The following is a 23,594-nucleotide window of genomic DNA, read 5'->3' as shown; positions in this document are numbered from 1 at the left end:
ATGAAGTTCTTGTTGTATAATAGGATTTCTGTGTCACACTTGTGTATATGTAATGTTAGTTACTTCCTGGTCACACAAGGGCTGTGATGTCACAGGACGAGAAGTAACAAGCTCACATCTTCCTTTCTTCTCTCTCTCTCTCTCGGTCCCTTGCCCTTGGGTAAAACAGATGGGATACACTCCGCTGCATGTGGCTTGTCACTATGGCAACGTCAAGATGGCAGACTTCCTCATACAGAACCAGGCCAGAGTTGATGACAAAACAAAGGTAAACAACTGAAAGTCTGTCCCATGTGGTGTTCATGTGAGCTGAGCTTATTTACCTTTGTCAGTTTGTGTGTTTCTCGCTGGCTCTCGCTAGCACTCTCTTTGTTTTGGTACCACTCCCTCCTTCCCTCTGTCCCTCTCTCCCTCCGTCACTCTCTTGCTATCCTCCTGTTTATATTTTCTCCTTCATGTTTTCACTTTGCGCCTCCTTTCCCCACTCCCCTCAATTTCTCTCCATCTCGTTCTTCCTCTCACTATCATCCCTCCCTCTCGTTCTCTCTGTCGCTGTCTGCAGAACGGCTACACGCCCCTCCACCAGGCGGCGCAGCAGGGCCACACCCACATCATCAACCTGCTGCTGCAGCACGGAGCCTCTGCCAATCAGCTGACCGTGGTGAGTGAGGCATGATGGGAAAACCTGCTGTCTCAGCAGCTCTCTTCCAGAGGCCTGGATCAGCAGGGCTACACAGAGACAGCAAGGACACATACAATAGTATACAGTACATACATAGTAATGGGACACAGACACAGACACAGACACACAGACACAGACACACACACACACACACACACACACACACACACACCACACACACACACACACACACACACACACACACACCCACACACACACACACACACACACACACACACTAAAAACAGACTTTCACCACAGAAAACACACACACATACATATACAGTATCATTGTACATTCACAAAGCACAGAAATACACACCCACACACAGCACTAAATACACCCCCACATACAGCACTAATGTTGCCACACTAACAGAGTAAAAACAAACACATATTACAACCTACATCATTTCTTTCCCCCCTCTTCGCAGAACGGGAGCACAGCCTTGTCCATCGCCTGTCGTCTTGGTTACATCTCAGTGGTGGACACTCTCAGGCCAGTGACTGATGAGAATCTGACCTCTGTGGTAAGACGCCATGTATGTCTCTCTGTCTGTCTGTCATTGGTCTGTATATTTATGTTTCTGTAGGTTTGTTTGTCTGTCTGTCTGCCTGCTCGRCTATGTATTTTCATGTGGACCAGTGGGGCCTAGCCCCAATGTTACAGCTTGTCTTTGTCCAGTGAATATTGCTTCTCGTGCTCAATTTGACTGTAACTCATGAAATGGAGAGTCCACTCACCTGGCATGAACACAGGCCTTTATCTCAACTGACACCGCAGCGGTGGAAGACTTGATTTGTGTTCCATTGCTGTACAGGTAGTAGGTGTTGATCACAGGTTCACACACCCAAACAGTAGGCCGGGTACCACTCTTGAGGCAGTTTGCAGTACATAACACACAAGCAGAGATCAGCATGCTATGGTGACGCAAAGCAAACGGTCGATTTGCATTCCTAGTGGTTGAAAAAACATGCCAATGCAGACTAGTGGTCTGTCTCCATGTACAGTATGTGTTTCTGTCATCTGACCATGTGCTTGCAGTTCACTGACCTTGTGTGTGTATCTGTGTGTGGGGATCTGAAAGTACATAGTAAATGAATAAACAGTTGTTTATTCCTCTGATGACATGGGGCCGAATCCTAACATGAGGTGTGCACATTGTGTACAACTCAAACCATGACATCACTGGATGAGTTACTGTATGCGTATCTCAAATTAGTACTTGGCCCTGAAACGGTATACAAGAGTAACTGCATGTGATTCCAGGAATGTTCTCTCACATGCTTAACTGTGTGAAAAGCACAGGTTGAATATCCTGTTGCTCCTCAAATAGATCTSTCGACGTGTCAGGAGGGATTTAATAATAGTGACACCCAGGGCCAATCAGGGGCCACTGGGCACAGTAGCATTCATCTGCATTATTCATGTCGGACTCTTTTATCAACAGACTGCGACAGAAAAACACAAAATGAACATCCCCGAGACCATGAACGAGTTTCTGGACATGTCTGACGATGAAGGTATGAGTATAAGTGGTTGATATGACTGTATCAAAACTTCGCTTATAACCTAAGCCGTGCATTACCCCATAAGCTGACAGTGAGTTGACCGATTGGGGTTAACCTGTGTTTTGTGTATTCAAGGCATGTGATTCATATAGTATGCGTTGCTGCATCTCATATTAGTGAAAGTGTGCCATTTGATGCCTTATTAATATTCCATTAACTGTATGTATTCAAATCACACAGCTAAGGCTAATGCGCCGGAAATTCTCAATGACGACTGTATTTCAGATGTTGACGAAGGTATTTGCCCCATTTTTCTACGCAGTAGTTTTGTTTTTGTTTCACTCTTTTCACGTAACCCCATTCCTTCACCTGCACCTCACCTGTTGGAAAGCTAACCATCTCGCCATCATTGCTGATACGCTGCTTCACTGACTGTCCGCTGTTGCTAGGAGTTTGTCTGGCAATCTGGAACACGCTAGCCAGAACCCACCTCTTTCTCTCTGCTTCCTACACTGAAATGCAGCTTTCTCTGAGTATCTTGTTTGATCCACATATCAGTAGTTGATGTCACCAAATGTAAATCAGCAGAGAATGTAAGCCTCGGACACAAATTACATTTGTGTTTGAGCTTTTGGACTTTTATTTTGCTTGCGATAAGATACTGTTTGTTTGGTGTGACTTATCCACAGTCATTCTGGTTACACTGCATGTAGCTAAGTATTCAAGCCCTAGAGCAATTTGTGCTTTGAGGGACAGGCCTTCCTTTTACATTTTGTTTTTATTTTTACATATTAGTCATTTAGCAGTCATTGTACAGTTAGTGCATCTTAAGACAGCTAGGTGGGACAAACACATATCACAGGCATAGTAAGTACACTTTTCCTCAATAAAGTAGCTATCAGCAATGTCAGAGCTAGAAAAGGGGAAAAAAGTGAGAGTGTCAGTTCACAAGCCTTTTTTTGGGGGGGGGGGGGGGGGGGGTTCTGTGGGGTTATTGAAGAGACTCTTTGAAGAGGTAGGGTTTCTGGTGTTTTCAGAAGATGYGCTTCCTACTGTAGTAAAGCTGAGTTTCTCCACATTCATTATGGTGCTTTTAACTTTGTTGCCAAAATACCATGCATGGTAGTTACATGGTATTTCAATATCTTGGGTAAAAATACAGTAATAAATTACTATACATTACTTGTAACTACACAGTTACACTACTTGTAACTAGTAAAGTGTGTGGGACAAGTGTTGCTACAGGTTACCGATCTCAAGTTGCACTCTTATGCTGGCTGTTTGAATACCAATGTATGAGTAGTTGTCAGGAAAAACTTTGTTATTCATTGCTTCAAAAACACTGGGTGACAACTGAAATGCACTGAAAAAAAGTTAAATCTAAGCAAGCCTAAATAGCTTATATTGAGTGATAATTAGTTTTTTTCTTACCAAGCTAAATTATCCAATGTCATTGGCTGTTAATATTTATTTATTTTATCTTTAAAAAAGGCTTAATACAAGAAATGTATCTTATTTCAAGATATTTTTCAAGATATTTTACCTTAGTACCTTTTTTTATTTTTTATTTCACCTTTTTAACTAGGCGGGACAATAAGACAATATAAGATATTTAGTCTTGCTTAGATTTCACTTTTTTGCCGTGCATTTCAGTTGTCACCCAGTGTTTTGGAAGCAGTTAACGGACACTACTGTAAAATGGATACATTGGTCCATGGAGTGTTGCMTAGGTAACTGTAGAGAGGGGTGTGGAGTTTCTGTGTCAGATGATACTGCTGGACTCAACAAGTTCCACACCTGCTGACTGATCAGAGATGGTGCTTACTGTGTCTACATCAGGGCTGATGAGTCCAGCAGTACCAACACACTGCAATGTTTACTGCTCTCCATGTTCAATGCTTTCCACATTGTAATGGCCTCTCATACAATACTGTAATGCTATAATCAAATTGGTAACAAATAGTTTACCTCATGTCAGCTGTTGAGGTTATCCTCACAGTTTACTACATTGCTATATGGCCTTAGGTGTAAGATTGACAGAGGCAGATATGGTCCCGTGTGGCTCAGTTGGTAACGCATGGCGCTTGCAATGCCAGGGTTGTGGGTTTGATTCCCATGGGGGACCAGTACATAAAAGCACAAAAATGTATGCACTCACTACTGTAAATGGCTCTGGATAAGAGCATCTGATAAATGATAAAACATGTAATGTAAACTCTATGCTGAAAACCTATCCTCTGGGAATGTGTCAATGACAGTCTTACTGAATAATGGTGTTACATCTGACCATGCATTACACCTGTAATCTGTCCACAGTGCATGCCATCTCTCAGTCACCTTATGGAGGGCAATCCAATTGGCCATGACAGGTCACTCCTGTCCTGCTGTAGTCAGAGTGCAGTGGCACGCTGATCCCACTAAGCATTCCTTAGATCACCATGTCTAAAAGAGATCACTAGTCATGATTTTAGAGGAGTAATGGTTTATGGAGGTATATGTAGGCTACTTTCTTTGAGAGACAAAAAGATGAACCAATTATCCATTTTGGGGGGCAGTTTTGGTCCACCCATTTGGATTGCAGCCAGATTTCCCCTGTCCACCCCCCTCCCCAGGAAAAAACCTAGTGGGTTGTTCTTCAAAGACTCTTTCTCAGTTCAGTCTCCCCAAACTGTTTATCCTGTGTCCTAAAATAAGTATTTGTTTACATTCTGGATTACACTCAGATTACTGCGCAACAGACAAACCACAAACATTATTCAAACGCGACCTCTCTATCCCTCTGCCACTGTGTTTTCGTTGCAATTCAGCCTGAATTGACGAAGATGCTATCCGGACTGGTGGACTTTCTCTCCAAATCCAATGATATGAGCTTTAGTTGAGCCGAAAAGCAAAGAAACCTCTTATCGCGAATTTAAATGGCTTCTACTTTTACTTTTTCGCTCAGGGATGTGCTCTACCCGGAAAACTCCGCATAGTTTAAACTTTGTTTGCAGCAAGAGACGGAACGGCAGCGGCAGAGGTGCAGTCAGTCCCTGCACTAGCAACAATTGCAGCAGTTACAGTAGGCTTTCGGACAGTCCCTGGCTGGAAGGAAGGACAGACAAACGGGACAGTTCGATTTCGAGTTCTTTCAGCCGCAACCACATGAATGGATTGGATTTTTTTTTACGCCTCTCGTCTCTCTCTGGATTTATTGGTGGGAGTTAACTGTTCTGCAGATAATTGGAAAATAAAGACAAACACGGGAATATAATAAGAGTGTTGACAGACATGGCTGTTTTTCTATGTAAGTCATAAAGGCCATATTTATGGAGAAGTGTTGTCGAATGGAGGTGYTACAGGGAACTGGTGCATAAAGCCATTTCGTACGCAATCGAGTTATTGTAGGCTACAGCGTAGCTGAGGCGGGAGAGAGCCGTGTGAGTGAGAGAGCTGGGAGAGGGGAGAAGAGAATCGCTTGCTTGCTATGACGTACAGTATAGCCTTCAGTACTGCATTGGCTTTGAAAAACATTACTCACCTTTTGACGTTCTACAGTCAGTGTGTGAAAGCGAGCGTGTTTGAAGGAACCAGTGTTGCAATGTAGCAAAAAGCTGTAACGACATTGTAGCCCATCCGAGCAAAAGTGCGGCATTATCTGAGGTACTGGGGCTGCCGGGGGAGGGGCTGCGGTGGAAGATTGATGTGTTGCAGGCTGGGGTCGGTCAGAAGGGGGAAAGGGGATACATTGTCGCGGCAAGGATTGCTGTTTTTTTTCACCTTGATAATCTAGGTGCTCTTGCTGCTTGAGTTCTGCTAGCGTTTAATTACACCCAGCGCTTTTTGGCTTGAGTGTCAATACAAACTGCGTTTGGTTTTACTGGACAGAAGAGCTATGCTGCAAGTAGCTTTTGTCTATCTCCAAGCTAGTGGACTTCGTTAGCCTATGAATAGATTGTAACGGATTTATTACCATGTCATTCATTTCAAGTAGCCTAGACCTATGAGTGTTGATGCTGCTATTTAGCTTCACTATAGCCCAATGAGTAGCCTACCAACTGAGCATAGGGCCTAGTACTCTGGCCCACTAGTTATCAGAGTGACACTGATGAATTATCCGAGGCCTGTTATAATGAAGTGGTGGTAAGATTTTTCTAGGAGTACTGCAACACTCTTCTTGCTCGGATTGCCTTTGAAGTAATGATTGGGGACTTTTCCACCAGGTGAGGATGCAATGACCGGCGACACTGACAAATATCTGCGGCCCCAGGACCTCAAGGAGCTGGGGGACGACTCTCTTCCACAGGAGGGCTACATGGGGTTCAGCATAGGAGTCCGCTCAGCGAGGTATGTGACACTATTATGACATTATATGCTCTTGACCGCGATGTCATGTTTGGCATTGCCAGTGCGTTTGTTTATCCTATACACACAGGTTTAAGATGTGCTGATATGTTGATGATACTGTATGGGAGCAGTGAAATTGTAACAAGTTGTGGTGAGTTAAGTGTCCTTCATAGAAACATATGTTATGAAGATGTAATAGATATGTTATTACCACTTGGTTCAGCATGACATCATGATTCAGCAGTTTGAGTATTTTACGGGCCATAGAATGACTATTGATCAACGTCACTGATACCTACASGTATACATATTGCCTTTGGTCAGATATGTATACGTTTTTGCCCACTACAGTATTCAAAGAGAGGATGACCAGCTGTAGGCTAAGAGTTGAGTACCCAGTAGAAAACTGGCAAGCTTGGGAGAAAATACATAATCACATTAGATGAGTATTGTATAACCCACAGCACATCATTGGCCATCTATTGTGGAGCCCCTGACAGCTGGCAAATGCATGGGGAGGGTCGACTGACTAAAAACAACGACGGTGTCAGGCAGCAGCACACTATGGGGGAAAAACTGCCTAAAACAGAACCACTGTTTTACAAATCAAGAAAGAGGAGTTAGATGAGATTTTAGGCTATAATGGATGGTGTGAGTTTGTTTAACACATAATTTCAATATAAAGCGTGAACTCATTTCAGCTGTTCCTGGTTTGATGAATCAAGTCCGGGTGTTTGAATAAGGCTGTGTCACTTTTATCATCTCTAGAGAAGCTTTCGGAAGTTCATGTCACCAATTCCCAAAGCCATGTGACAAATGTATTGACGGCTGCTTAGTCAGTAAAAGTTAGTGATGATGTCTAAATCAAGGACTTTCTCTGATAACGTTTTGCATCTATAAACTATGTTACCATGTACTATCCTGTATACTGTGCTATGATACACCTGTGTCATTATGCTGTTATTTGAATCGCAAAGTAAACTGGTTGAATATGTGTGGTGAAAAGATATTGCTGACATGATTCTTTGCAGTGCTGGAAATGTTCTGCTTTTGTATTGATTGGTTAATGTATGGTACCGAGCAGCTGCTTTCTTTTCCCCTTACCTTTCTGTTCATGACATTGGCCTTGCATGGTTTGCTCTCGGACTGGGCCACACACTAGTCTATACACACACACATACATTCGTAAACTATTCAGACCCCTTCTCTTTTTCTACATTTTGTTACGTTACAGCCTTATTCTAAAATGGATTAAATAAATAAAAAAWTTACATAAGTATTTAACCCCTTTGCTATGAGACTCAAAATTGAGCTCAGGTGCATCCTGTTTCCATTGATCATCCTTGAGATGTTTCTACAACTTGATTGGAGTCATTGGACATGATTTGGAAAGGCACACACCTGTCTATATAAGGTCCCACAGTTGACAGTGCATGTCAGAGCAAAAACCAAGCCATGAGGTCGAAGGAATTGTCCGTAGAGCGCCGAGACAGGATTGTGTTGAGGCACAGATCTGGGGAACAGTACCCAAAAAATGTCTGGAGCCTCCATCATTCTTAAATGGAAGAAGTTTGAAACCACCAAGACTCTTCCTAGAGCTGGCTGCCCGGCCAAACTGCGCAATCGGGGGAGAAGGGCCAAGAACCCAATGGTCACTCTGACAGAGCTCCAGAGATCCTCTGTGGAGATGGGAGAACCTTCCAGAGGGACAACAATCTCTGCAACACTCCACCAATTAGGTCTTTATTGTAGAGTGGCCAGACGGAAGCCACTCCTCAGTTAAGGCACATGAAAGCCCGCTTGGAGTTTGCAAAAAGGCACCTAAAGGACTCTCAGACAATGAGAAACAAGATTTTCTGGTCTGATGAAACCAAGATGTGACGCTTGGCATTCAGGCCAAAGGGTTCAGTCTGAAGGAAACCTGGCACCATCCCTACGGTGAAGTATGGTGGTGGCAGCATCATGTTGTGGGGATGTTTTTCAGCGGCAGGGACTGGGACACTAGTCAGGATCGAGGGAAAGTTGAATGGAGCAAAGTACAGAGAGATCCTTGATGAATACCTGCCCCAGAGCGCTCAGGACCTCAGACTGGGGCCAAGGTTCACCTTCCAACAGGACAACAACCCTAAGCACACAGCCAAGACAACGCAGGAGTGGCTTGGGTACATGTCTCTGAATGTCCTTGAGTGGCCCAGCCAGAGCCCGGACTTGAACCCAATCGAACATCTCTGGAGAGACCTGAAAATAGCTGTGCAGCGACGCTCCCCATCCAACCTGACAGAGGTTGAGAGGATCTGTAGAGAAGAATGGGAGAAACTCTCCAAATACAGGTGTGCCAAGCTTGTAGCGTCATACCCAAGAAGACGATGCTGTAATAGCTGCCAAAGGTGCTTAAACAAAGTACTGAGTAAATAGTCTGAATACTTGTGTAAATGTGATATTTCATTTTTCTATATATATTTTTTTATAAATGTGCAAAAATTTCTAAAAGCTGTTTTTGCTTTGTCATTATGGGGTATTGTGTGTTGATTGATGATGGGGGTGGAGGGGAACAATTTAWTCAATTTTAGAATAAGGCTGTTTACGTAACAAAATGTGCAGAAAGTCAAAGGGTCTGAATACTTTCCGAATGCAGACACACTTTCCGACACAGACACAGAAAGAAAAGAAAGAAAGACTGTAAGCCCAGGCTTGGAGCATACCCCATGCAAAAGCAGAGCATCGATGTCACATGAAAATAAAAACACCTCTCTGCTTGGACGTTTTCAAAATGCTTTGCTCTTCACCACTCTCTTCTACTTTCCTTTTTTTTCTTTCTTGCACTCTCTGTTTCTCACTCTAGCCCTAGGATCAGGTAAGAGCAGAAAGCACATTTCACCAAACATATTTCCCTCCCCTGACTCATCCTCTGTGCGTTGTGACTCCATGAACCATAGTCAGTCTTTCTGGTATACTTTCTCTGAGTTTTTTGGTGACTTTATTTGGGAAACCGTTTTCGAGCTCACTAATATTTTTCATCACCTTATTTTCTCATCAGTCAATATAAACCCCTCATCATTTGCAAATAAACCAAGTAATATTTAATACAAGTTATGAATAGAGTACATGAGAAAATGAATGTGACTGTTTTGTGTTATGTCTTAATAATGGCAGGTGCTTTGGTTAGAGTTGATTAACCCATCTTTTTGTATGGTGTGGTTCAAGGTGACACCCTCCCCTTTATAATTTATTTGAAGGTGTCACTTTATGTAACTTCCAGGGATCAATATGTTTCAGTCCATTTTCAATCAGTATCAATCAAATAGTACTGCAGTATTGCTTACAAAGGGATTGGAGATATTATAATCCTTAAAATTACCCATTCTGGTATGCAGAGATGGAAACCTCAAGGCCTCAATGGCTTGTTGTCTAAAAATCCCGCATTGACCTATCTGACAGACACGTGCACACACACACACACACACACACACACACACACACTTTACCTTCGATCTATCTGATGATTGACAGAGCAATCATCCGCACAACCAACTCTTTAAACTGACACAGATAGGCAAATGTTAACTTTCTTTCCAGATCAAATAACACTGCTTCATCTTAAAATGTAGGCTATGTGGAGAGACAGTAAGAGTGAAATAGAGATGGTGAGAGAAAGCAGAATGCATTGAGGGAAATAGGCATGGCAGTGTTTAGAATAGCAACGAGGGAAGGGGTGAGGGACAGAGGCAGATTGATCAAAGCCACTGAGAGGCATGAAATGGTACAGAAAGAAGCCGGAAGGAGAGGGTAAGGGAGTAGGGAGGGAGGGAGTGAAGGAAAAGAGAGGAGACTTCTGGTAAGTGCACCCGTGAAAATGTAACTGTGAAGCAACTCTGCACAAATAAAACAAAATGGAATTGAATTGGCAAGAGAAAGATTGGCGGAGAGGAGGAAAGAGATGGAGGGGTAATAAAGAGGGAGGGAGGAGAATTGTGAAGAGCAAACACAGGCAGCAACACAGAGAGAGTAGGCAAAGCAGGTTTGGGATGCCAGACCATTCAGGCTGAGTGGAGTTGCTTAGAAACTTCAGCTGCAGTGCTGAATAAAGGGCTTCTCTCTGTGCTGAATAGCATGCTCACTCAAACACGCTGAGCTCTGCGTTTTTGCTCTCCCTTTCTCCACACACACACGCGCGCACACACACACAGTTCATACGCATGGGCACACACACACACACACATACACAGTGCAGTCCCACACTCGTGACTAGGTTAAACACACATTTATTCTAAAAGAACATGGCTACATTGTTTAAAGGCCCAGTGCAATCAAAAACGTGTTTTATATATATTTCCACACTATGAGGTTGTAATAATTCTCTGAAATTGTGGAAATTATGATAATGCTCTTTTAGTGTAAGAGCTGTTTGAAAGACCACTTGAAATTTCTGCCTGTTTTGGTCGGACGGAGTTTTGGCCTGCCTGGTGACATAACCAGGCGGTAAATTAGTTAATAGACCAATAAGAAAGAGTTCCAAACCTCTCCGTCAATAACAGCTAGTTTTTCACTCAGATGTATTTTTATACACCCAGACGACTCTCAGAATTTTTCTTCTCCCACTCAGACCACTCCCAGACATTCCTAGCAAAATTCTTGATTGAGAAATTGCTCTTTGCTAACAAGCTATTTTTGTTACTGTTTGACCATTTTAATTAAAAACAATCACATTAAGGTACTTAATTGTTAACCAGAAAGGATTTTATAGTTGGATTTTTTTTAAACGGCTGCGTTGGACCTTTAAAACAATCAAGTAAGAAGAGTTTGAGAAAAAGCCAACGGGTGCAACCAACTGCATTCAGTCAGTATGTCTGCAACACCAGGAACACATCACAGCACAGCTGAATGCAGTAAGACAGAGAGGACCATCATCTCTGTAGCACCCAAACTAACACAGATAAATAGTACACATTTGGTGGGTGCTTATATTTGTCATATTTCACACGTGCAGATGTGTTTTATTACGGATGTGTGAATTGCCTGCCGCCCTACCTGCCAATCCCAAGTCATTTGAGAATTTAAAGACACAGAACTTTGCCCATCCTAAAACGAATATTTAATTGAATGAGCTACATTACTTTAACTGAATACGAATTAGGATACTTCGAAGTAGTTTGAGATTATTTTTAGGGACCGTTACAACTAAATAACCATAACGAATCTGGATGTTTTAGTTATTGAATTGAGTTAGTTCCATACTCTATGTAGTGTATAGTTACCACCTTATTGTTTGTTAGTAGATCAAAAGTGATTCTTCATCCAGTTCCTCTCTGAAACATCTAGTCAGGCTCTATTTGACCTCTTATGTCTGTGTTCGTGATAAACAGACACACCTACAACTCCTTTATCTCTCTCTCGCTGTCTCTCTCTGTTAAAACTGACTGACCTCACTCTCATTTCCATCTCTGAATAACTCCTACCTATCCGTCTATCCCCAGCTGTGGGACTCTAATCTTGCTCTGCACTATATACGGTACATTGTACGGTGCGATTAAGTTCCCTGGAGGTTGCATGTAGTAATGGATTTGTTTTACTTTTGCTTTTCTTTTGGTTTGGGCCTGCTGTTCATTGTCACCCGCTGTGTTGCGTGGTAACATTTAAACACCCCAGCCTCCGCTCCTTCAGTTCGGATAGGTCTAACACCCTCAACCGCAGCTCCTACGCGCGAGACAGCATGATGATAGAGGAGATCCTCGCCCCGACCAAGGACACGGTACGTCCTCCTAACATTCCTTTACCCCTTTCTTGTATCTCTTTTTCTGTGGTCTCTCTCTCGGTTTCTCTGTGCCTGTCTCTTTCGCCTCTCTTCTCCTTGCTCTGTTTCTGGGTATTGCATGAAACGATTAACATTTTTATGTGAACTCTGAGATGGGGTCAATGATGGATTTAGCCTCCCCCTGGATTGTGGTAACAGTTTATTTCCCGTGCCTATTTTGGGCTTTTTTGTTAGTTTGGTTTATGTTGGACACTTGTAGTGCTGTGTCCATGTAGGACATTTTCTGTAAGAGCTGTTTCAAACTTCCCTGTGGCCACTGAAGGTTTCCAGCTGCCTTGGGAAAACCAAACTGCAGTGTCCTGATTTGTCTTGTTTTGGTGATCACTGTGCAGGATCTAAAACAGCAACATTAACCTGATGTACCATAAATAATATTTGCAACTTCACTGACATCATGTTCGACAAACAAATTCCCAGGATTCGTGACTATAGAAAGCGAAAATATGCACAACTTCCATTACCTCTCTTGCAATGTAAGAAAATATGTTGGGTCAAAGAGGAGCCTTGTATTGGAATGCGTGTAAAATCTTGTTTTCTCAAATAGTAAAACATTTGTTTCCTCAAACTTGGTCGTAAAAACTGATTAAAGCGACGTGTCCTGTGCTTTTTCCACGGCTTGAGGCATCATAGAACGCTCTGTCGTTTATCTGTTTCATTATGATGATCACATGTTGCATTCTTGGTGTTTTGTGATGTTTGTGGCACAATCAGATCTACTTATCAGAAGTAAGGTTGTCTTTATGAAACATTAAAAGGCCACTCTTTGCTAAAGACAATCTTGTGGTAAAAGCTACTGCAACATCTTCTCCATGTATGAGTTGTTAGCCAATGACTGCCCGCTGGGCACACATTGGTTGAATTGAAGTTGTTTCCATGTCATTTCAATGAAATTACGTTGAACCAACGTGGAATAGACAACGTGTGCCCAGTGGGTAGGGACTGGTAGAAAAATCTCAAGGCTCTTCAAGTCCCATTTGTGATTTCTCATCTACCCTCTAAAGCTTCAGAGTGTCTGTAAAGACCTTTCCTACTTGATTGACCCTCTCAATAAGGTATATGATGACATCAATACAGGGTTACCTCGCTCTGCTCATGCTCTATGACCATCTCTCTGGTTTCAATCATGTTTGTTTGTTTGAGCTCTGAAATTCTCATTCCATTCATTGGTCCTCATCTCAGTGAGGTAAATAGTTGTTTATTTTCTCATGCGACTTCTGGTCACTGTAAATTCCCATGATTCATTTTTATACAAACAAATTATTGTTTCATTTGGACTTTTGCCACTTGTTGTGGTTAAATGGATAATCATATTTAGCATGTTTCATTGAAGTGATGTTGAATGTTTTAGATGACAATAACATGTTTCTGTGAGACTGTATGAGTCCTGTTAGATCACTTCTCTGTAGGCGTAAGGTGTTTTATTCTCTTATTGTGTGTTAGAAATGTAGACGGTCACAAAAGGTATCACTTCTTCTGTCTGTCTGTAGATCAGTGAGTGTCACCGTCAGGTTAGGTCGTAAACCATTAAGTCTCCTTCATAACTCACCCATTGACCCTCCTCCTGCATGTGCTTTTTCACAGCACCTGGCTGTAACTCGGGACTACGATGCAGAGTGTCTGAGGCGCTACAGCTGGACCCCAGACACAATAGATCACAGTAACACTGTGTCCAGCCCCATTCACTCAGGGTAAGAACCAGGCCTCTGCCAGCCAGTCTGACACCCAGGCACAGTTAGCTCTAGCCATGCCAGACTATAGCTAATCCAGACACAGGAGAATGTTACTCTTCATACTCCATTTCACCAGCCCAAGAAAGACCCAGCTAGCAGTTGTCTGCAGTGAAATACTGTTATGAGGTTTTCCTTTCTGCAGTCTGTTGTGAAATTTTCATTTGCTGAGCCACAGGGATGAATAGTAATGGACTTGCACTGTAGACTACATGATTTAGTCTTATTGGAAATGTACTTGACAGTCCAATGTCCTGCCCTGGGCTCAGTACAGATGGAAGATATCGTGTTTAGGGTTTTGTCAGGGCTCATGTACTGGGGTTGAGTGAAAAGATGACATCTTCCTTTCTAGTTGCTTTAATTTGAATACCAGCTAGGCCAATCGCTGTTGTAAAAGTGAACTTTGGTCTTTCAAATGAACCGTGCAGTGTTTGCTTAGAATTTCATGTGAAGTGCATATGATGAAGTGTATGTGCAGGAATCAGTCTTGTCCTTTTCGTTATACAATCCTTTTTCTGTTATCTGTTATGCCATAAGCGTTTATTCATTTCTGCCCCTTCCAATGCCCTCCATTTTTCCATTTCAGTCTCACCCTTTTCATCCTTTCCTTTGCCTTACATGGCGAAATACGTCAGACCCTGAAAAACTAAATTGATTGTGCTGTATTACTAAATCTAGTTTTTTGCCTCCTGCACTGTTTTGGTTTTTATTTTGCAGCTTGTCCTCCCCGCTCCCTCAGTATGACTCCAGGTGATGATTGTGTCTGGTGATGTCACCGTGATGTCACAGTTTCCACTATTTCCTCTTTGCTCTCTGTGCTCGTGTCATCTGTGCGGTCTGGTCTCTCATCTGCGCTGTGTAGCTGTAGTACTAGTGATGTGTTTGGGATTTTCTCACTAAGGTGCCTCTGACATTGCATATATGGATAAAGCCCCTCAAATGTATGAGCAGGCCTGCCGAGTGAACACAGACGATGCCGAGCTTAGGCAAACATACAGTACTATGTAGACAGTCAAATACACCACTGCACTGTACATAACATTGTGTATGGTGTTAGGTTAGAGACTATTCCTGTAACAACTCAGCCAGATCAGCCATGTACAGTATCTTTATTATAGTGCCTTTATCTTAGGTAAGGTTTTATGGCTTTATTGCACCTAAACAGCTGGCATACTATACGAGGCATTTCACTTTAGCATTCCCTTGTTTCCTCTACTAATAGCTTACTACTACCGGTGCCAGTTTCCACAATTCATGGGATGCCCAAACTGCATTTATTTATTAGAATGGAACACGTCATGTATTAAACACATTCTTTCATTTGTGAATTAATTTAGTTTCTTGGGGTGAAACATTTGTGAAGGTGTTTAATATCAGTCACTAATCACTGCTTCAGAGGGATTGATCTTGGCAGGAAACTCCCCTTTACCCTCTATTACATCACCTCTTAGTTCTTTACAGATTCAGTGTCTTAAAGGTTGTTCTAAGACATTGTTAATTGTCAGAGGTGAGACCTGCCAAGTTTGAGAATTCGAAGCACCATATCCTATCTCTGTCTCTCTCTCTCTTGTATTTTCTTTCTACTATCTCTCTTTTCGGAGTGTTTGGGTGTAAGGTGGTCACAGCATGGGATTCGTCTGTCTCACGTGTCAGTGGTTATTGCCTCTCTCTCTTTTCCCGCTTCCCACTTCCTGGTCTAATATTTGTATTTATGCGCCGGCAGATTCCTGGTCAGCTTCATGGTGGATGCCCGTGGGGGTTCCATGAGAGGAAGTCGAAGCAACGGCATGCGTATCATCATCCCGCCCCGGAAGTGCACGGCTCCCACCCGCATCACCTGCCGCCTGGCCAAGAGGCACAAACTGGCCTACCCCCCACCCATGGTGGAGGGAGAGGGCCTGGTCAGCCGGCTGGTGGAGGTCGGCCCCGCAGGAGCCCAGTTTCTGGGGTAGGTTTTTCCTTTCCCGAAGCCACGGAACTCTATTTCATTTTTGCTCTTTGAATGTGAAGATCCACCATTTTGGCTCTATGTGGGCTCTGAACTAGCTCTGGGTGTTRTGCTCCATTCTAGACCTGTGATCGTGGAGATTCCTCATTTCGGCTCCATGAGGGGAAAGGAGAGGGAGCTGATCGTGCTGAGGAGCGACAACGGTGACACATGGAAGGAACACCAGTACGACTGCCATCCAAGTGACATCACAGACATTCTCAACGGGATGGACGAAGGTACGTTACACACAGGTCAACATTGCTAATATAATTGAATACCCTCTCTGACACATCCAGTCATTCCTTCGTCATTCACACATACATAACTTATTGAATATCCTTCATCAATCTATGTTTGGTCATGTGTTTTCCAACAGAACTGGACAGRAATGCTGAGCTGGAGAAGAAGCGTATCTGTCGGATCATCACCAGGGACTTCCCCCAGTACTTTGCGGTGGTGTCCAGGATCAAGCAGGAGAGTAACCACATGGGTCCAGAGGGTGGGACTCTGACCAGCCTGACCGTGCCCATGGTCCAGGCCTCCTTCCCACAGGGGGCGCTCACCAAAAAGATACGCGTTGGCCTGCAGGTCTGAACATCAAGTCAATCAGTTAGCTGTACTGTTTAGGAACTCCTTTAGTCTCTGTTTTGTGTTATGCTTTAAGCTTTGACCTAATTTCCCAACGTTTTGGCTAAGAGCATGGTTTTGATTCATGATGAATTGGCTACTTTCATTTGCAATTTCTTTACATGACATTCTTGTAAACGATAATGTTTTTTCTCAGTACTACATGTATTATGCTAATTAAAACAAATGAGAGAACATTGATTCACTTCTTTCATCCCTCGTTTCCCCCTTCCCTTCAGGCTCAGCCCGTCCCAGATGACATGGTGAGGAATCTCCTCGGCAACAGGGCCACCTTCAGCCCTATCGTTACCGTGGAGCCCAGGAGGAGGAAGTTCCACAAGCCCATTACCATGACGATCCCTGTACCGCCCCGATCGGCAGAGGGCCACCCCAGTGGACCCAGGGGAGACTCCACCCCCTGCCTGCGCCTCCTCTGCAGCATCACAGGCAAGTCCATGTTCTGAACAASCTCTGTGGCTGAGAACATACCTCCATTGAAATTGGTTCAGACCTTCAATGATAACAAGGTTCACTCCTACTTGGAGACAGGATGGGAGGACAGGGTTTGCAGTAGGTGGAAAGGAGGCTAACCAGGGATGGGGATTTGTCTTTTCTCGTGGTTTTCCATCCAGGTGGAACATCTCCTGCCCAGTGGGAGGACATAACAGGGACCACTCCGCTGTCCTTCGTCACAGACTGTGTTTCCTTCACCACAAACGTGTCGGCCAGGTAAGGCCATGCTTTCTCACATGCTCCCAACCAGTTAACACACTACCCAGGTATTGATTTACCTCGCTAACAAGTCCTAACTAAGTGGCCACAGTGAATTCTGGGTTACTGTAAATAAGGTCCTGTGAATTCTAACAGGATGGGAAGCATGTGGCCATTGTAGAACCTGATATTACCAGAGAGCACTGCTTGGCTTTAGTCAGTAGATTATTTTAGTCATGTGCCTCAGCACTTTTCAATGTCAGACCAAACTGATATGATTTACACCTTAGACCTTCATTGAGAGGGTTGCTAGCCTGCAGAATGTCCTCTGATTTGATAAACATGGAGATTTTAAATATGTAGTGACTATTTTTGTGCGAGCTGGTGAAGATATTTTAGAGCATAGAATGGAGGTGAACATTTCAGCTCAGAGCAATATACTATCATCCATCTAAACATTACGTGCCATTTGATGTAGTAAGCACCAATTCTTCTTACTCCAAGAGTAAGTTATAATACGGCCWCTCTATTGAAAGTGTAGCCATCCGCTCATTGGCAAGTCTGTGGATTTAGGTCAGTAGTTATCAACAACGTTTTGTGAAGCTTTTTTATGCATTATAATGTTTATGGCCCCATCAACCTTGCCAAAAAGACACTGGTTGGCTTCAACATATTAAGCGTTGCCCTCTGTTTCTTCCTTACCTCCAGGTTCTGGCTTGCAGACTGTCACCAGATTCCTGAGACGGTCGGTCTGGCCTCTCAGCTATACCGGGAGCTGATCTGTGTGCCGTATCTGGCCAAGTTTGTGGTGTTTGCCAAGATGAACGATCCTGTGGAGTCACGCCTCCGCTGCTTCTGCATGACAGACGATAAGGTGGACAAGACTCTGGAACAACAGGAGAACTTTGAAGAGGTGGCCAGGAGCAAAGACATTGAGGTGGGTCTGACTTGCACCAACACACTCGTCCGCACACATACACAAAATATGTTGACACAGGTCACAGATACATGGTTTATCTGAATTGACATGCTCTTGTTGATAATGATTTTACAGGTCTTGGAGGGCAAGCCTATCCATGTGGATTGCTATGGCAACTTATCTCCTCTTATCAAGAGTGGGCAGCAGCTGATCTTCAACTTCTTCTCTTTCAAAGAGAATCGGCTTCCTTTCAATGTGAAGGTAGCGTCACATTTTCTTCCTCTTCTTATATGTAATAAGGTCACACTTTTCTATTATAGAGGTATGCCAGAGTGTGATCGTCCTTCAAACCTACTGACATGTTGTAAGCTCTATGCTCATTTCCATTTTTAGCACGTATTACTTTTTTAAGCACCAAAAAAAGAATGTCAGTCTACTCTAGGGCTGTTCAATGTCGGTCCTGGAGGGCCGAAACACGTAAGGTTTTAATCCTCTCCTTCTAATCAGGGACTGATTCAGACCTGGGACAACACATGAGTGCAATTAACTACCAGGTAGAAACAACAAACAGAAGTGGCCCTCCAGGACAATAATTGAATAGCCCTGATCTACTCTATTGTATATCTTGTATAGAAATCAATTAATGTTTTTATTGGACATGTGTTGTTGATCCTTAGGTCAGAGACATGGGCCAAGAACCATGTGGTCGACTCTCATTTTTGAAAGAGCCGAAAACCACTAAAGGTCTTCKACAGACTGCCATATGCAATTTGAATATCACACTGCCAACTCATAAGAAGGTAGGTGGATATTTGAATGATATCTTCTCTGGGCCATATCATGTCATCCTCATGTAAATGAATTGAATGACCGAGTACAGTAACAGCAGCGATGCCAGAGTGGAGAGGTTGACCTCCGTTTGGTTAGAATGCCTGCTGCTTGTGTCTTTTATTGCCAATGCCAATTATATTCCCCCACAAAACACACATTCAGTCATACACATGATATTCCTCATTTGCCTGGCTCAAATTGTGGGAGAGTAAGAGACCTACATTATGGAGGCATTTCTCTATGTGGTGTTCAAAAACTCTGAATTACATTGCTGTGCTTTTTGCTGCTTTTCTGGATCTTTGGTGGGCTGTGGACTATTTCATTCTATGGTTTTGTCCAAGCCCATATGGTTTGCTGCCCTCAGCTTCTACATTTTCATTTCCTGATGTTTATTTCCAACCACACCCATTATAAACCACCCGCTGTCATTGTGTCATCTTTCCCCTTCTCTGCAATGCATCTTGGGAACAAACAGGACATGATCGAGTCTGATCCTGATGATGAGGTAAACACATGATTGTTCATCGCATGGACTGCTTTGAGGTTTTTCCGTTGCTTTATTATTGTGAACGGTAGCATCAAAAGTGTATATGAATGTATGGTGATTATTGTTATTTGACTGATGATATATAGAGGCTTCTGCAGCCGATATGGATCTATATCATTGCTTAGAAGTCAAGTGACTTTGTGTAATGCATGAATGACAGTTCAATTCAACGGGTTTCATTATTATTGTCCTCATCCCAAGCCAAGTGGAGCAATTTGTGTACCACACCCTGGCTTATTTTCCATATCTTTCTTTCCATATGTGTTCAGTAGGTAAGGCTAGTAGGAAACACCATCCCTCCACACTATTTTCAGAGAGCGTGACATACAGTACATGTGCTTTCGGAATGGCAGATAGAGGATAAACCGCGCCGTAGTGCATAGTACTCCAGCTTAGTTGTGGTTTCAGCCATCTTCTGCCAGTGTTTTGTTCACACCTATACAAGACCAATGAGTTATTTGTTGCATGAGGAAAACTCAACATAACCTAGTCAGCAAAAGATGACATGAATGTTTCATGTTTTATAGCTATAGCTCAGAGTGTTTTCCTTCATTTACATTACGTCTCATGATCTCAAAAGAACATTCATCCATGACTAATGGAGTGAGTCCTCTTTAAGTCATTTATTTTAGAGATCAGGTGCATTCTTAGTGTCAGCTTGTGGACATCTCACCAGAGTTCTCCAAATCTAATAATCACATATTGCATGTGTTTCTTCAAAATTAGAGCGATAAATACACTTTAAATCGCACCACCAATGTCACACTTAATCTATCCAATCAGAGGAAAGCATGGATATTTTAGTCATCAGCCGAAGGTGACATACAACACAGTCACCTGCAGTGCCTACTATCTCAACAACATGGACTTCAGAAAATATAAATGCATCATCTTGATTTTATTTCAAAACCACAAAATGGGAGAAATTCTGGCAGTAGTGTGAAAAAGGGGAAGATACCTTTTTGGCCTTTAAATCCAATCTATATTTTATGTTAAAACATCTTTTGTTGTTTTTGTTGTTGCAGACTGAAAAACCAGACCGACGTCATACCTTTGCCTCCTTAGCTTTGCGTAAGCGCTACAGCTATCTGACCGACCCTGCAGCGAGTGAGTTTAACATCTTTACTTTCATAAATCTTCAATTGATGCAAAATATCAGTAACGTTGTACAACTTCATATGCAGTGTAAGATATTGCCTTTATGATATATCCATACATCCATAGTGTAGAATTATGAGCACTTTGCATACTGTCATCATAGACGTCATGATTCATATCCATCCACGACAACACTTGCATGGTTTACTGTGTCTTTTACTTTGCAGACCCTCTCCATTTTGTGAAATTTATTTTCCTGTTTTTTGTTGTCTCATCACATTTGTGGGAAAACAACTGGCATTGCAACATCCAAATGTTAATTTATAAATTTTGAAATAGATTTTGAACCTTGTGTCAAATTAAATGATTGTCTTGTATCTTTTTCTTTCTTTTGAAGAACAACTCATTCTTATGGGCTTTGCGATTGTTCAGGGCCTTCTTTCATTTTGTGTGAACCAATCAATAAGTGAACCCTTGAGACAGTTATTGCACCAATAATCTACCAAAAGGATTGTGGGATCATTTTTGGCATTGAAAACATATGATCATGAAGTGCACCAAGCATATAAAAGGCACTGTAGCAAAAAGGCAAACAGACAAAGCACATCGAAGTCACACATGGTTAGAATGGTTGTTGTTGTTGTCTTGGTACATTTCTAATATTTTCTTCTCCACTGTTAGCTATCTCAAGCATTTCGTTGCCTCATATGCTTCATCATGTGTTATCTTGTATCTTTTCTATTTATGACAGATCATTGACCTRGAAAAATCACTTTTCATCCAACCTTTGTTTAGATAGTAATTGACATTGCATAAATTCACCATTGTATTATTCTTACTGCTTTGATTAATATTGGCCTACTGACGCCAACTTTCTCTCTCTGGTTTTTCTGTTTTATTATTTCAATTATTTTTTGTTGAATTTATGTTCAATCTTTGGTTTGGTTATTCAAGAAACAACTGATCGGAGCTCGCAGAGAACACAGCCTACTGGCTACGCTTACAAACCTGTCTTTTCAACGAGATCTTATCAGGCGTGGTCGGCTGTTCCTGTCTCCGTCCCTGAGCAAGCCAAGTCTGGGTTCGGTTCCCACTCCAGTTCATCGTCCAACACGCCCAATGCCTCTCCACTGAAGTCCGTGTGGTCCATCACCTCGGCGTCCCCCATCAAGTCCAACATAGGCGGCTCACCGGCCCATTCCATCAAGTCAGTCAGCGACGTAGCATCCTCCATCAGGTCGTACAGGACKATTTCATCCCCAATTAAGACTGTAGTTCAGCAGACCCCGTACCCAGTTCAGGTCACCCCCAGTCTCCTGTCATCGCCAGTCAGAAGCGTTCCAGACCCCGTTTCCATCAAGGGACTGGCAGCATTGTCTTCTAGAACCTGTCCCATCACCACTGGTGTGGGGTGTCTGCTAGAGAGGTCATCAATRGCCATGAGCCCACCTGCTTCCCCCAAATCCTCACTGAACATGTACAGTTCAACTCTGCCATTCAAGGGTGTCATGGTGGGCACTGGCACCACAGCATCGTCCTCTCCTATAAAAACTGTTCCTGGCCTCTCCTCTGTCCGGTCCAATGCAGACCCCTTAAGTATATTTTCCTCCCTTTCCTCACCAATTAAATCCAACACTCCTCCTAGTGCTGCAGCTCTGATCAATGGAACAGTATCCCCTACAAAGTACCGCTCCTCCTCGCCCACGTCCCTACTCTCCAGCAGCTTACAGGAGAGGATACAGGCAACCACCAATGCAGCAACGACGAGTGTAAATGCAGCCTTTGACGAGGTTGAAAAGACTTTCAATTCCTGCTCTGCCTCTGGATATGGCACTCTGAAGTCCATGTCCTCCTCAGCGTCATCATCTTACCAATCCATAAGATCCTCAGCCTCTAGTTCCCTATATGCCACTCTAAGGTCCCCACCAAACTCTACCACCACTGTCACATCTGGCACCATGACGGTCCCAGTGTATTCAGTTATAAATGTGTTGCCAGAGCCCCAATTTAAAAAGCTCCCTGAAGTGTCAACACCAGCTGCTGCCCTCTCYTCCTCTCGAAAAACTATGCCTGCTGAGACAAACTCAGCCCAGTCTTCCTTTGCCAGAACTCTGTCACCTGTCAAATCCCCCTTATTTATGCCCCCGACTGCCCTGAAATCCACCACCTCATCCCCACTGTCCTCCAGCCAAGAGATACTGAAGGACGTGGCAGAAATGAAAGAGGACTTGATACGGATGTCTAACATCTTGCAAACAGAACCAAGTTCAGCACACAAGTGAGGATGGAGGGGATAATGGGAAAGCAAACTCAGATCAAAACATTGGAGATGAAAAGGACTACACTCTCGAGGGAAGACATCCAGATAGACAGGGCGATAGACAAGGCTTGCAGATAACTCTTTGGCTATCAACTCGAAGAGGAGTTAAACTCTACCTTCAAAACTGTTGCCACGAAAGGCTTAGACTTTGACCCCTGGTCAAGCAAAGTGGGTGAAGGAGTTTTTGATGCCAAAGCGAAAGAAGAAGATCCCAAGCCTTTCGGTTTGTCTGTGGATGACAAGTCGCAAGCCACCACTCCAGACACTACCCCTGCTAGAACCCCGACTGACGAGAGCACACCGACTAGCGAGCCTAACCCTTTCCCCTTCCACGAGGGGAAGATGTTTGAGATGACGCGCAGTGGTGCAATTGACATGAGCAAGCGGACTTTGTTGAAGAGAGACTTCAATTTTTCCAGATTGGTGAGCATCCCTCTGATGGGAAATCAGGGGACAAGGGGAGAGGGGGTAAGAGTCCGGGGGTAGTTTACA

The 23,594-nt window shown here is 43.2% G+C and overlaps 1 protein-coding gene across 1 annotated transcript in view; it reads left to right on the top strand.

The window, feature by feature from the left end:
- Positions 1-23,594, top strand: part of LOC111951794 (ankyrin-3) — a 116,800-nt gene that overhangs the window by 72,030 nt on the left and 21,176 nt on the right. Inside the window, exons 19-35 of the mRNA XM_023970008.2 lie at positions 170-268; positions 563-661; positions 1,117-1,212; positions 2,134-2,206; positions 2,435-2,491; positions 6,397-6,520; positions 12,167-12,269; positions 13,914-14,020; positions 15,783-16,007; positions 16,131-16,285; positions 16,426-16,637; positions 16,916-17,123; positions 17,309-17,405; positions 18,096-18,324; positions 18,442-18,567; positions 18,984-19,106; positions 20,710-20,791. Of these exons, the coding sequence (XP_023825776.1) occupies positions 170-268; positions 563-661; positions 1,117-1,212; positions 2,134-2,206; positions 2,435-2,491; positions 6,397-6,520; positions 12,167-12,269; positions 13,914-14,020; positions 15,783-16,007; positions 16,131-16,285; positions 16,426-16,637; positions 16,916-17,123; positions 17,309-17,405; positions 18,096-18,324; positions 18,442-18,567; positions 18,984-19,106; positions 20,710-20,791 (2,215 nt within the window). The remainder of the gene's footprint in view (positions 1-169; positions 269-562; positions 662-1,116; positions 1,213-2,133; positions 2,207-2,434; positions 2,492-6,396; positions 6,521-12,166; positions 12,270-13,913; positions 14,021-15,782; positions 16,008-16,130; positions 16,286-16,425; positions 16,638-16,915; positions 17,124-17,308; positions 17,406-18,095; positions 18,325-18,441; positions 18,568-18,983; positions 19,107-20,709; positions 20,792-23,594) is intronic.

Source organism: Salvelinus sp. IW2-2015, linkage group LG25 (assembly GCF_002910315.2).
Source record: "Salvelinus sp. IW2-2015 linkage group LG25, ASM291031v2, whole genome shotgun sequence".
NCBI classification, from domain to species: domain Eukaryota; kingdom Metazoa; phylum Chordata; class Actinopteri; order Salmoniformes; family Salmonidae; genus Salvelinus; species Salvelinus sp. IW2-2015.
The sequence above is the reverse complement of the archived record's forward strand: the minus strand, read 5'-3'. Positions and strand labels throughout refer to the sequence as shown.